We start from the raw sequence: 14787 nt of genomic DNA, 5'->3' as shown, positions 1-14787 counted from the left end.
GAGGGAGAGAGAGAGAGAGAGAGAGAGAGAGAGAGAGAGAGAGAGAGATGGGGTTTGAGAGACAGGCAGAAATAGGATATCAATGGTTTTGGGCTTTATCCACTGAAACATTACAAGGATAAGGGACAAAATTGTTGTAGAAAAATGACTTGGGCTGCAGTTTGAGGAATGGATTGGGTAGGGTAGGTACAAGTTAGGGAGAGAGGGAATAGAAAGTGCAAAGATGCCAAGACAGTGGAGTGGGGACCAGTTAGGAGAACACGAATCTAGAGGAACGGGGAGATGTAGATGGATTTGAGACATTTGGAAGTATAATCAATGAGACTCTTGGTGGGGTACTGGGCAGGGGGAGGGTGAGTTGGTGAGGATGAGATGGAGAAGACTTCCAAGTCTCTGGCATTGACTCTTGGGTGAATGAATGATGGTGTCTGAGATAGGAAACATGGGAGGAGGGACAAGTCTGCAGGAGAAGGTGAAGGGTTCAGATTTAGATATGTTGGATTTGTGTGCCTTAGGTTCATCAGATTCTTGGCTGCATCAGTCTGCAGTTCAGGAACAAGGTCTAGGGTTGGGGAGTCATTCACTTGGAGATCCGTGCTGAAGCAATGAGAGTGGGAGAGATTGCCCATTGGAGGGTGAGTAGAAAGAGCCTGGGACAGAATCCTGAGAAAGTCCATCATTTAAGAGATGAGCAGAGGAAGAAAGAGAAAAGAGCAGCCAGATATGCTGGCAAGGAGGTGTCATGAAAACCAAGGGAGAGCCTGGCACAGCGGCTCACGGCTGTAATCCCAGCACTTTGGGAGGTGGCTTTGGGAGGTGGAGGCAAGAGGATTGCCTGAACCCAGGGGTTTGAGACCAGCCAGGGCAACTTGGTGAGACCTGGTCTCTAAAACAAACAAACAAACAAATGTTAGCTAAATAAATAAATAGCTGGTGTGAGGTAGAAGGATCCTCCGAATCCAGCAGGCCGAGGCTCTGGTGGTTGTGAGCACGCCACTGCACTCTAGCCTGGGCCACAGAGTGAGACTCTGACTGAAGAAAAAAGAAAAAGAAAATCAAGGGAGAGTAAAGCAGTGGATAACATCATTGAGTGATACCGAAAACTCAAACTGTATCAGAGCTGAAACAAACATTCCTTTGACTTTGGCTTTATAGACTTTTGGGGCCACCCACAGGAGCAATTTCTGTGGAGTGATGGTGAAGGTATAAGATGGTTGGGAAACTAATTGCAAGGGCACACTGAGGAATAAGTAGAAGGTAAGGAAGTGGAGAAAGTAAATGCGGGCAGTTCTTTTTGAAAACATGATTGCTGAATTACAAATCTAGACGATACAATTTGAGTACAATGTAGGTTCCAATAAAGAAGACAAAAATAAACGGAACAAATGGAAGAAAATTGTTCTTATCTAAGAAAGAAACAGGATTCTGTGTGTGAGTTCAATGAAAAAGAAATCATGTCTTTACATACTGGTAGGATTTTCATACTTCTGGGATGAAGAAAATAATCATATATACATTTGGGAAAAATAAATACAGTTGCTCGGGTTTCTGCTAATGGAGTCAAAATCAAGTTGTTCTCTGACTTCTCTATAACTCTAATGTTACTAGACAGTAACTGTGGGTAGAACTCTAGAAGTAAAAGCTGGGCTCGGTGGCTCATCCTGTGATCCCGTGCCTTGGGAAGCTGAGGTGAGTGAATTGCCTGAGCCCGTGGGTTCGAGACCTGCCTGGGCAACTTGGCGAGACCTCATCTCTACGATAAATCGAAAAATTAGCTGGGCGTGGTAGCGCGCGCCTGTAGTTCTAGCTACCTGGAAGGCTGAGGCGGAAGGATCACCGGAGCCCAGCAGGTCGAGGCTGTGGTGTGTCTGGGTGACAGAGTGAGACTCCAACTCAAAAAAAAAATTTTTTTTAAAGTAAAACAAAGTCCCCCGATTTTATATCCAGCCAAGTTTTTATGTGTGTAAACTAGAGAAAATCATTATTGTATATGTGGAATCTTATATAAATTTTCTTATGAAATTACTTGAAACATCTCAAACAGTGAGAACTGAAAAAAAATTAATAGCTCAATAAAGGGAGTTCTTATAATTGAAGGATTTGTGAGGAATGTCAAAACCAGGCATGTAGTGTTAACTTTAAATAATTTTATAAATCTGGCTATAAAAATAAATGCAATAGTCAAACACTTAAAGACTTAAAAAATAACAATTTTAAAGTAGTAATTTGGATGAAAAAAAACTTTGTCTGTAAGGAACTCGGGAAAATGATGATAAATGTGTGTTAAATTCCTTACCTCAAAAGGGGGGATACTTGAACGATACTATTTTCCTCTTGCTTCTATAGTTAAAAATGCTGTCTGAATGATTCAAGATAATGATACAATAATTTAAAGGACATTATATCCATTTTGTTCTAGAGAAGAAAAAACATATTTAGTTAACTTAAGCTAAGTAGAATATATAGAAAAGGGAAGTATAAAACAAGATAATACAAGGAAAATTAGTTACATCAGTTATGGTCGTGTAATTAGGTCAAATGTCTTTTAAATAACCTTAAATCAAGTAGCAGAATCTAGGTTTTTATTGTCTGTCAGAGACCCATCTGCAGTAAAAAAAAAATCAAAATTTCTAAAAAAGGAATAAAGAAGGAACAAAGGTGTATTAAATGAATGCAGATGAAAAGAAAGCAAGAGTTATGATATTAATACTTAAAAATTGCACAGGCAGAAAGTATTAACATAAAAGTATTAAGAGATCACAATGAAGATTTGATATAAACAAATCTGTTTACTAAATATAAGAAAAAACTTTTAGAAGTTAAGGAATGTGGGAATTGTAAAACATTCTTATGAGTATTGCTAAGCCAGATAAATGATAATAAAGATGTAAGTGATTGGTTTAATGTGATGAAGTTTGTTTAATGGTTATATGTTGGTTTTTTTTCTTTTTCAACATTGTGACTATATCCTCTTCTCCTGATTCTTGAGATTTGCCAAGTGGATACTATATTAGCTACAGAAAAACTTATACTAAATTCCCAAAGCATAATTTGTATGAGTTTTATTCTCTAATTTACAGCCTCTGTAATTCTGGGTGAATGTCTTAACTTCTCTGTGTCTCAGTTTTTTTATCTGTGAAATGAGAATAACAATCATGTTTGAGTGTTTTAAGAGTTAAAGTGCCTCACACTAAGTTAATATTAGCTATTATTCTATATCCCAGAAATTAATCATTGATTTAAAAATATTATCAAATAATTTTATTTATTTTTTTGAGTCGGAGTCTCACTCTGTCATACAGGCTTGGAGTGCAGTAGCATGCACATGACCACTGCAGCCTCAACCTGTTGGGCTCAGGCAATCCTTCAGCCTCAGCCTTACAAGTATCTGGGACTACAGGGATATGCCACCATGCCCAGTCAAGTTTTTGATTTACTATAGAGACAAGGTCTTGCCAAGTGCCCAGGCCGGTCTCAAACCCCTGGGCTCAGGCAATCCTCTTGCCTTCACCTCCCAAAGTGCTGGGATTACAGGTGTGAGACATTGTACCTAGCTCAAATAATTTTAAAATAGCATTCTTTTGAATAATTCCTAGTGGAAAAAGAAAATCTAAACAATTATAGCCACTTTCAAAAGTAAGGATAGCAATTGGCCTACACATTACATATTTTAAGAATATAGCTAGACTTTTAATCAGAGTAAAATTTATAGCTGAAATAGATTCATTGGTATTTCAAAACAATGAAAACTAGTAAATTAACTTATTTGATTCAAGTAATTGCTAAAAGAACAAATAGATAACTCCAAGAGAGCAAATTGGCCAAAATAAAGAACAGAAACCAATTCCCCCAAATTTTTGGAACTAGTAGAGTTCATTCAGTCTTGTCGCAATAGTTACATAAAAGCTAATAACATTTTCATATACCAAATAAGTTAGAAGATATAACATTTCCCCAAATGCATAAAAGATTTTTACAAATCCAGTTCAGAAAAAGGTTGAATGACTTTAACAGAAAATTGACTGTGAGATATGAGCAGGAAATTTATTTAAAAAAAAAAAGATACTGGCTAAAGGAGGAAGCAAACCCACAAGAAATAACTAAGAGCAATGATGTCTGGCCAGGCGTGGTGGCTCTCTGCCTGAAACCCCAGCACTTTGGGAGGCCAAGGTGGGTGGATCACCTGATGTCAGGAGAGGTCAGGAATTTGAGACCAGCCTGGGCAACACAGCGAGACCCTCTCTCTCCAAAAAAAAGAAATTTGTTTGGTCTGATTTTCTCTCTTAGTTTTGCAAAGGTTATGAAGATTGAACAAGTTCAATAGATATTTATACACTGTTGATGGAGGGTAAATTAGTAGTTTGCCTGGAAGGCAGCTGGACATTTGTATCAACATTTAAAAGTGTGTACCATTAAACTCAGAAATTATATTTCTGAGAACTTATTCTAAGGAAAACTTGTTAAAGCAAGTAAAGGCATAGATGTGTCTGTACTAAACACATTTTAGTTACCTATTAATGAGAAATAGATTAAATTATGGTACATTTTTGTGTCATAAAACACTATAGCCTCTGAAAGTTGATGTAGATTCATATTTATTGATGGAAAGCAACATCTATAATTTATTAATGAAAAAGGGCAGAATTGTAGGAGCCTATTTATTTAAAACAGTATCTTTATATATATAATTAAATACCCAGGAAGATGCTTTCCAGAGTATTATATGTGATTGACCAGCCTAGGCAACTTAGCAAGTCTTCATCTCTACAATAAATAAAAAAATTAGCCAGATGCAGTGGCATGTGCCTATAGTTCCAGCTACTTGGAAGACTGAAGCAGAAGGATCTCCTGAGCTTAGCAGGTCAAGGCTGTAGTGGCCGTGAGTGTGCCACTGCACTCTAGCCTGGCTGACAGAGTGAGACTCTGACTCAAAAAAAAAAAAAAAAGAAAATATTTCTTTAAAAAAAATGTTTTTAAATCTTAGCTTTGATTATTTAAAAAAATTTTTTTATTTTAAAGATATGGAGTACAATTCAGATTCCTTTTATTTTTAACTGTGCTTGACTCCACTATCATTGTTACTGATGCCATGGAATGGTCTTGTCCTCACATTTTGTGTGTGTGTGTGTGTGTGTGTGTGTGTGTGTGTGTGTGTGTTGGAGTCTTACTCTGTCACCTATCCTGGAGTGCAATAGCATGCTCACGGCCATTGCAGCCTTGGCCTACTGGTCTCAGGTGAGCCTTCTACTTCAGCCTTCCAAGTACCTGGAACTACAGGTACACACCACCACACCCGGATAATGTTTTGATTTATTGTAGAGATGCAGTCTCACCAGGCTGGTCTTGAACCCATGGCCAGTTGGCCAGGCTGGTCTTGAACCCATGGGATCAGGCAACCCTCTCACCTTGGCCTCCCAAAGTACTGGGATTATAGGCATGAGCCAAGGTGCCTGGCCTGTCTTCACACTTTTTTAGGTCAGCAGTCAATAAAACCTTTTGAACAAAAAATGTCAGAGGAAACATTTGTTCTTCCACCTAATCCAGTCCTACCATAACTTCTCCCTTGTTGTAGGGAAACTTTTTCACATATCTCGAAGAAACTCCTTTTCTAGAGTGTGTTCTCAGACTTCCACACCAAACTAGAAGAAACTTCCAGGGAAGTTTCCAGAGAAGGGTAGATTGGTGAAAAATGGGCATGTCAGCCTGGGCAGAGAATTTACTGCTTCCCTCAATTTTCTTCTGATGCTGTGACTTGTTACAATCCCTATCTTCGTTCAGGAAGATCTGGCATTCCTATTCTGGTTTTTTCCCCCAATAATTAGTAGTTCTGCAGTCTGATGAGTCATTCTTGTTTCTGTTTGTAGATGAAGTGCAGTGTATTCAGGCTGAAAGAAACAACAAGGGACCCACGGAGGCTGCCACACTTTTTCTCAAATACCTGTTGGAGCTCCAGGAGGAAGGCTGGTTCCGTGGATTTTTGGATGCCCTAGCCCACGCAGGTTAGTTCATTCTCCTTTTTTCCCCGCTTTGGGCGAGAAAGAAGGAGTTTATTAAGAAGACAGAAGAACTCCCAAGCAGGAGGGGACCTGAAAGAGGGTTGCCCGGTTCATTCTTCTTACTCACAAGTCGGAGTCTATCACTTTGATGTTTGAGAATACTATAAAAGTAAAAAGCTATTAATTTTGAATTATCCACTAATAGTCTATGCCTCTTAGTTTGAGGCAACGTAAAGACTATTTTTGGGCAGATGATGTAATTGTCTATCTGAAACATTCAAAGGAATCTACAGAGATGTTATTGTAACTAATGGAAGAGTTTAGCAAGATTATTGGCTATAAATCAGTATACAAAAATTAGCTTCATTTCTATCCACTGGAAGCAAATGGAAAATGAAATCCAAAGTGAAATACCATTTATGATAGTAACAAAAATTATAACATTTATGAATAAATTTAACAAAAGATATATAAAGTCTGAATGGAGAAAATGATAAAATGTTATTGAAAGATATTAAAGAAATCCTATGTGGAGAAAATATCATATGAATTCACATCATACAAATATCAGTTCTCCCTACATTGATCTACATATTCAACAAGGGACCCAGCCTTCCTCCTGGAGCTCCAACAGGTATTTGAGAAAAAGTGTGGCAGCCTCCGTGGGTCCCTTGTTGAATATGTAGATAAGTTGATCTACATATTCAAAAAAATTCTAACAAAAATCCTACAGGCTTTTCCAATGAGCTTGACAAACTGACTCTAAAATGTATATGGAATGATTATGACCCAAAAATAGTCAAGATACCCCTAAAGAAGAAAAATATGGTAGATCTGGGCTTTCCTCCTTCTATATATTAACATTTATTATAAAGCTATAAGAATTGAGATAGTGTAACGTTGGTCTTAGCATTGACAATCTGACCAGTGAGACAGAATAGAGACCCATATTTATTGATAAAAACTTGACGTAGTAGAGATAACTGGCAAAGGAGGAGCTAGTCATTAAATAGCAATGAGTCATTATACACAGAAACAGGTTAGTGTTAAAAACCAAATAACCCCAAGCCAGGTGTGGTGGCAAGTGCCTGTAGTCCCAGCTATTCAGGAGGCTGAGTCCAGAAGTTCCAGACTGTGGTGAGCTATGATGGCACCACTGCACTCCAGCCTGGGCAACATAGCATGACTCCATCTTTAAAATCAAGCAAACAAATCTTAGCTTTCATATCCATGTGGATACAAATAAGTTTGTATTCCTTACCTCATCCAATTTTTTTCCTCTCCTCCTTCTCTCCCTCTCTCTCTCTCAGTCACATACACACACCATGAATTTTTGTAAAAATTAGAATTAGTTATAAAAGACAAAATTGTAACAATTTTAGAAAACAATATAGAATAGTATTTTTGGGATCTTGGTGCCCCAAGACTTATGAAAGAAAACGTTAAAATAATCAAAAGAGTCAGAATCTAATTTTAAAAGAGCTTATTCAAGCATAAAGTGTGAGGATGAACCACCTGGAAACACCACCTCCAAGAAATGGCATCAGTGTTCTGAAGTGGGAAAGTTATGGTTTTGTTTATATAGGCAGAGACAGAGGAGTTTTTAGCAGGTTTACGACATTATTTATACAAGGTTGGCACATAGTTACAGCAACTTGATTGATTATAAGCAGTGTTTGGGAAGGATACTTTGAACGGTTTTTTTTTTTTTTTTTTTTTAGAGAGTGTAATAATCATGGTTTTTCTGTCATCTGGTCTAAGCAAAACAGAACAAAGGGGAAATTAATCTACAACAAAGGTCACCATTTAAGAAGGCAGGAGACTTTTGTCCCTGAAATCATTTAATTCTCTCTAGTCATTGTATAGAACAAGAATAATAAGAGATTGAGTTCATCTATTATCTGAGAACAGAAGCTGTATCTGCATGTGGCTCAGGTCACAGTCACATCTCTCTCAAGGCTTAGAGTGTTTTTGGGGGGTTCTAATAGCTTTTACATTTTATTTATTTTCACAGAGCATTGACTGTAAAGGAAAGGAAGGTTGACACATTTGATGTGTCCATCTAAAAGGAAGAAGCTGAGGCAAAATTAATAGAGTTTATTTGGATCCAAGTTGAAGATTACGGGTTGGGACACACTCCCAGGTTGTCTTGGAGAATGCACTAGACAAAAAAGGAGAGGCTCAAGTTTTTTAAAAATTTTATTTCATTATAAAGATGTGGGCTACAATTCAGGGTTAGATATACACAAGTTGATTACGCAGATACCTTTGTTGATGAGGTGTGCCCACTCCCTCCCCAGCAGTTTCCCTGAACTGTCAATCTCACCCCCAACCCTTGACAGTTTCCCACTACTGCCAATCCCTTTCTTAAAGTATTATAATTGTTCAAGGTCTGCTTATGAGTGAGAACATATGGTACTCTGTTCTTTGTTTCTGTGATAGATCACTGAGTATGATTGACTCTAAATCCTTCTAAGTTGCCGTGAAGTTCATATGTTTGTCCTTCTTTATGGCTGTATAATATTCCATTGTATATATAAGCCACATTTTTTTTATCTAGCCCAGCTTCATTGGCCAACATTGTTGGTTCATGTTTTTGCTATTGTGAATAGAGCTGCAACAAACATACGTGTGCAGGTATCTTTTTTGTAGAATGATTTGAGTTTCTCTGGGTATATTTCCAATAGAGGAATTGCTGGGTCTCATGGAAGGTCAATTTCTAGTTCTTTGAGAAATCGCCACACTGTCTTCCAAAGAGGTTGCACTAGTCTGCATTCCCACCAGCAGTGTAGAAGTGTTCCTTTTTCTCCATATCCTCACCAGCATCTGTTGTTCGTTTGTTTTATTAATGATGGCCATTCCTACAGGGGTTAGGTGGTATCTCAGTGTGGTTTTGATTTGCATTTCTCTGATGATGAGTGAGGCTGAACACTTTTTCACGTGTCTGTTGGCTGCCCATATATCGTCTTTTGAGAACTGTCTATTCATGTATTTTGCCCACTTTTTAATGGGGCTGTTTGTTTTTTTCCTTTCGGCACATTTGAGTACCTTGTAGATCCTAGATGTTAGGCCTTTGTCAGATATACAGTTGGCAAATATTTTTTTCCCATTCTGTGGTCTGTCTCCCTGCTCTCTTGATGGTTTCTTTTGCTTTGCAGAAGTTCGTTAGTTTGATGAGGTTCCACTTGTCTATCTTATTTCTTAAGGTATGGGCATTTAGGGTTCTGAATAGGAATTTGTTGCCAGTTCCAATTTCCATAAGAGTGTCTCCTGTATTATCTAAGATTCTCATAGTTTGTGGTTTTACATTTAGGTCTTTAATCCATTTAGAGTTAATTTTTGTGTATGGTAATAGGTAGGGGTCCTGTTTCAATCTTCTGCATGTGATCAGCCAGTTTTCTTAGCATCATTTACTGAATAAGTTCTCCTCTCTCCAGTGGTTGTTGTTGGAGGCTTTGTTAAAGATGAGTTGGTTGAGAAATCAAGGTTTTGCTTCTGGAATCTCTATCCTATTCCATTGGTCTATATGCCTGCTCTTGTACCAATACCAGGCTGTTTTGATTACTGTAGCCTTATAGTAAAGTTTGAAGACTGGGAGTGTGATACCTCCTGCTTTGTTTCTTTTGCTAAGGATTGTTTTGGCTATTCATGGATGATTATGTTTCCATACGAATTTCTGTATTGTCATTTCCAGGTCTGAGAAGAATGATATTGTAACTTAATGGGAATTGTGTTGAATCTGTAGATTGCCTTTGGTAGGATGGACCTTTTAACAATGTTGATTCTTGCTATCCTTGAGCCTGGAATATTTTTACATTTGTTTGTGTCTTCTTGGATTTCTTTGAACAGTGTTTTGTAGTTCTCATTGTAAAGTTCTTTCATGTCTCTGGTTAGGAAGATGCTGAGGTATTTCATTTTTGTGTGTGACTATTGTGAATGGGATCATGCTTTTAATTTGGGTCTCTGCCTGCTTGTTGTTGGTGTACAGGGATGCAACTGTCTTTTGCACATTTATTTTGGACCCTGAGACTTTATCAGTGTCCTTTATCAGTGCAAGCAGGTTTTTGACAGTTTCTCTTGGATTTTCAAGGTATAGGATCATATCATCAGCAAAGAGGGATAACTTGACTTCCTCTTTTCCTATTTGGATACCCCTGATTTCCTTCTCTTGTCTAATTACCCAGGCTAGGACTTCCAACACCATGTTGAACAAGAGGGATGAGAGTGGGTAGCCATGTCTTGTTCTAGTTTTCAGGGGAAATGTTTCCAGTTTCTATCCATTTAGCAATATGTTAGCTGTGGGTTTATCGTAGATGGTATTTATTATTTTGAGATATGTTCCTTCTATACCTATTTGTTTGAGGGTTTTTATCAAGAAGGGAGGCTGGATTTTCTCAAAAGCCTTTTTTGCATCTAATGATGTAATCATGTGGTTCTTGTTCTTACATCTGTTGATGTACTTAATTACATTTATGGTCTTGCAAATGTTGAACGAGCCCTGCATCCTGGGGATGAAGCCAGGATTGCTAGAATCTTGTTGGGGATTTTTGTATCTATGTTCATAAGCGATATTGGTCTGTAGTTCTCTTTTTTTGTTGTATCTTTACCTGGTTTGGGTATCAGTGTGATGTTAGATTTGTAAAATGATTTGGGGAGAATTCCATCTTCCTCAGTTACCTGGAATATTTTCAATAGGTTGGTATCAGCTCCTCCTTGTACGTTTTGTAGAATTCTGCTGGAAAGCCATCTGGTCCAGGGCTTTTTTTGGTAGGTAGTTTTCATATGACAGAGTCAATTTCCTGGGTTGTTATTGGTCTATTTAATGTCTCAATGTCTTCTTGTTTCAACCTAGGCAGGTTGTGTGATGTCAGAAAGTCCTCCATTTCATTTAAGTTATCAAATTTGTTTCCATATAGGTGTACATAGTCATCTCTGATAATCTTTTGTATTTCTTCGGGGTCCATTGTGATATGATCTTTTGTATTTCTGATTGTGTTTATTTGGGCTTTTTCTCTCTTTTTCTTGGTCATTCTGTCTAGAGGTCCATCAATCTTGTTAATTCTTTCAAAGAACAGCTTTTTGTTTTGTTTATGTTTTCTATGATATTTTTGTCTTCTATGTCCTGTATTTGGGCTCTTATTTTGGTGATTTGGATTCTTCTGCTAAAGTTGGGGTTTTGGTGGTCTTCTCTTTCCAACTCCCTTAGGTGATTTGTTAGGCTCTCCACTTGTGATCTTTCCATTTCCTTGAGTGCTCATAGAGATATAAATTCCCCTCTGAGAACTGCTTTCATGGCATCCCAGAGGTTTTGGTAAGAAGTTTGCTCATTTTCATTTGTTTCCAGGAATCTTTTAATTTCTGCTTTGATTTCAGTGATGACCCAGTTGTTGTTCAGGATCATGCTGTTTAGTATCTATGTCTTTGTGGACTTTGGGGACATTTTGTTGGTGTTGATATTTATTTTTATTCTGCTGTGGTCTGAGAATGTGCATGACAAGATTTCAATCTTATGGAATTTGTTTATGCTTGCTTTATGGCCAAGGATGTGATTGATCTTGGGGTACGTTCTATGTGGTAATAAGTAGAATGTATATTCTGTGGTTATTGGGTGGTATAATATGTAGGTATCTACCAAGTCCATTTGGTTGAGTGTCAAGTTTAGGCTTTGGATCTCTGGGTTGGTTTTTTGCCTCGATGATTTATCTAGGGCTTTAAGTGGGGTTATTCGAGTCCCCTGCTATAATAGTGTTAGAGTCAATATCTTTTTTTAGTCTTCTTAGCAGGTGCTTTATAAATGCTGTTGCTCCTGTGTTGGGTGCATATACGTTTAGGATGGCTATTTATTGTTGATGGATTAAACTGTTTATTGTTATGTAGTATCTTTTTGTATCTTTTTAATTTTTGATAGCTTAAAGGTTGTTTTTTCTGATATTAAGATCGTGACTCCTGCCTTCTTTTTTGATCCATTTGCCTGGAAACTCGTTTTCCATCCTTTAACTTTGAGTCTGTGTGCATTCCTTGTGTTGAGATGGGTTTCCTGGATGCAGCAGATAATTGGGTCATGTATCTTATCCTTTTTGCCATTCGGTGTCTTCTCAGTGGTGCATTTAGTCCATTCACATTCTGGCTGATTATTGAAATGTGATTGTTTATCCCTATCATAAGGTTCTTATAAAGTTTTTTCTTTGCTTGTTTTCTTTTGGCTTTGGAGTTGATGTATGTGTGTGCTTTCAAGTTTCTTGCTGTGCTGTATTCTCTGTTGATTCTGTGTTCTCCTCTTCTCTTGGGAAGTATGTGGTCATTCTTTTTTTTCTTTCTTCTGTGCTTTATACCTTATTAAGTGTCTCCTGTAGAGTTGATCTGGAAGCTGCATAATCTCTCAGGAATTGGATGTCTTGGGAGAATTTAAAATCTCCATTACTGATGAAGCTGAGCTTGACTGGATAAGAAATTCTTGGTTGAAATAGTTTATCTTTGAGGACTTTGAATATAGGACTCCAGTCCCTTCTTGATTGTAGTGTTTCTGCTGATAGGTCTGCTGCTATTCTGATTGGTTTCCCCTGGTAGGTAGTCTGACCTTTCTTTCTTGCCACCTTTAGGAGTTTTTCTTTTGGGCCTACTTTGTGTAGGCGAATTACTATGTGTCTAGGGGTTGGTCTTCTCATTTGATGTCTTGTAGGGGTTCTCTGCATCTCTTGTGGTTGGCTGGTCACATTTCTAGTGAGATGGGGAAAGTTTTCTTGGATTACCTCCTGGAATGCTTGCTGCAAGTTGTTCTCCATTTCCCTTTCTTCTTCCAGGATACCAATCAGGTGTAGGTTTGGCCTCTTGATATAATCGCACATTTCTTGTAGGCTTTGTTCTTTCTGAGTCTTCTTTCTATGTTTTTTACAGATTCCATGTTCTGGTCTTCAAGTTCTTCAGCTAGATTGATTCTACTTTCCATGTCATCTTGTTATTTATTTCCTGGATAAAATTTTTTATTGCCAAAATCTCTGTTACAAGTTTTTTTAGTGTTACATCTTGTCTTTCTTGAGTTTTATTCATTCTTTCCATCCATTCCCTAATCCCTGTCATATTCTGGAGCCAGTCATTGGTGATGTCCATTGCTTAGGCACCAAGGTCTGATTTTTCAGGAGCTTTCTCTTTGTTACACTTGAAATTGCCTGTGGTATTCCTTTGGTTTTTCCTCATTTGTGACAGATCTCTTGTTTTTCTCTTTAGTTCTGTTATTTAGTGTCAGTGGGAGAGGCTTTCTCTTCTGATGTTTGCTCAGCCCTCTATTCTTCCCTGATCTGTCCTCTGGATTTGTTCTATTTTGAAATAGGATGGTAGATGGGAAACTTTGCTACCTCTTGCAGTTTTTGAAAGTTGAATAAGTCGGAAATGGGGCGCTATGATTCAGAAACTACTTGCAAATTACAATGTTCACTTACTATGTTCCCCAAGACCCACTCCTACCACCACTCTATATGATGATGCAAAGCAGAAACCAACGCAAAAAACAATTGAACACACACACCCAGACATACACACACACCACAAAACAAACTGGAATAACAACAAAGTGAAACAAAATAAACAGCAACACCAAAAAAACCAAAAACAAAAACAAGAAAACTGAACACACACACACACACACGCCTAGCACAAATTGAATGGAGAAGAAAAATGGAAACACCAGGGGGAAAAAAAAGGGAATTCAGATCGAACCCTCACACATATATTGACATACACCTTGAACTTTAGAAAATGATAATAAAAAAACCCCAGAAGAACAAAAGAGCAAAAACAACCCAACAACAAAATTGAATGATTAACACTCAATTGTTCACATACACACATAAACAGAAAGCAACAAATAAAAGAAGAAGGAAGCAGAAAAAGAAAAGAAAAAAAGAAAAAAATTGGCGGGGGGAATGCAGATCATACCCTCACATACACATTCATGCACAAAGGAAAAATATTTAAAAAACAGATGAACTAACAAACAGGCAAAACATTCTTAAAAACTGAAAAAAATTAGAAATTAAAAAAACAACAACAAACACCTGCCCTCTGTAATTGTTCCTCTAATCAGGTCTCTCCTGGAGAGTCACCTCTTTTACTCTCTCCTCAGTTTCCTGAGCAAGGAAGGAGGAGGGGCAGTGGAGGTGAGTGGACTGCATTCCTCCCCTCCCACTCTTGTATGGTCAGGGAGATCTCCTCCAGTGGGGAAATGCAGGATTGTTGCTTCCTCAGGTAGGTACTCATGGGGGGTGCCCCAGCCAGGCCTATCCTGGAATAGAGTTCTCCTATTTATGATTGACATTGTGCTCTGCCTGGGTTGTCCCTCTCAGTTGTGGCCCAGCTGTGTGGGTCTGGCGTTCAGGAAAAGGGGGTTTGGTTCAGCCCCGGACTCACCACTGATCTATTTGGAGTCCTTCCTCATCCTTTTCTAGCTACACCCTTTGTCCCGTGGCTGGATCAGGGTAGGCAGGGGGGTGCCTGGAACTTAGCACTCATCAGGTCCCTCTGAAGTTTGTGCTTTCAGGATATTTCCTCTGGGTTGCGATCAATCGCGAGTAGTTGATCCACCAGGCACAGAGATCAGGTATGCTGCTTCCCAGCGAGCAAGCTGGAGTACCTTCCCTCCCTGCCTTCAAGATGGTGGCAGCATGTCTCTTCTGTCCTACTCCATGGGACTCCACCTCTGGACTCCCTCCACAGCCCCCGCTGCCAGTGTCCTGCCAGGCATTGATTTGGTGGGGCAAAGCCTGGGGCATAATTTATCCACGTGCTTCTTTTGTCC

At 38.5% G+C, this 14787-nt stretch overlaps 1 protein-coding gene across 1 annotated transcript in view; it reads left to right on the top strand.

The window, feature by feature from the left end:
* The window catches only part of DDX58 (DExD/H-box helicase 58), a 64398-nt gene that overhangs the window by 1659 nt on the left and 47952 nt on the right, over positions 1 to 14787 (top strand). The window contains exon 2 of the mRNA XM_008061181.2: positions 5865 to 5999. Within this exon, the coding sequence (XP_008059372.1) occupies positions 5865 to 5999 (135 nt within the window). The remainder of the gene's footprint in view (positions 1 to 5864; positions 6000 to 14787) is intronic.

This window comes from Carlito syrichta, unplaced genomic scaffold, assembly GCF_000164805.1.
Source record: "Carlito syrichta isolate Samal-C Ts95f unplaced genomic scaffold, Tarsius_syrichta-2.0.1 Scaffold305136, whole genome shotgun sequence".
In the NCBI taxonomy this organism is placed as follows: domain Eukaryota; kingdom Metazoa; phylum Chordata; class Mammalia; order Primates; family Tarsiidae; genus Carlito; species Carlito syrichta.
The sequence above is the reverse complement of the archived record's forward strand: the minus strand, read 5'-3'. Positions and strand labels throughout refer to the sequence as shown.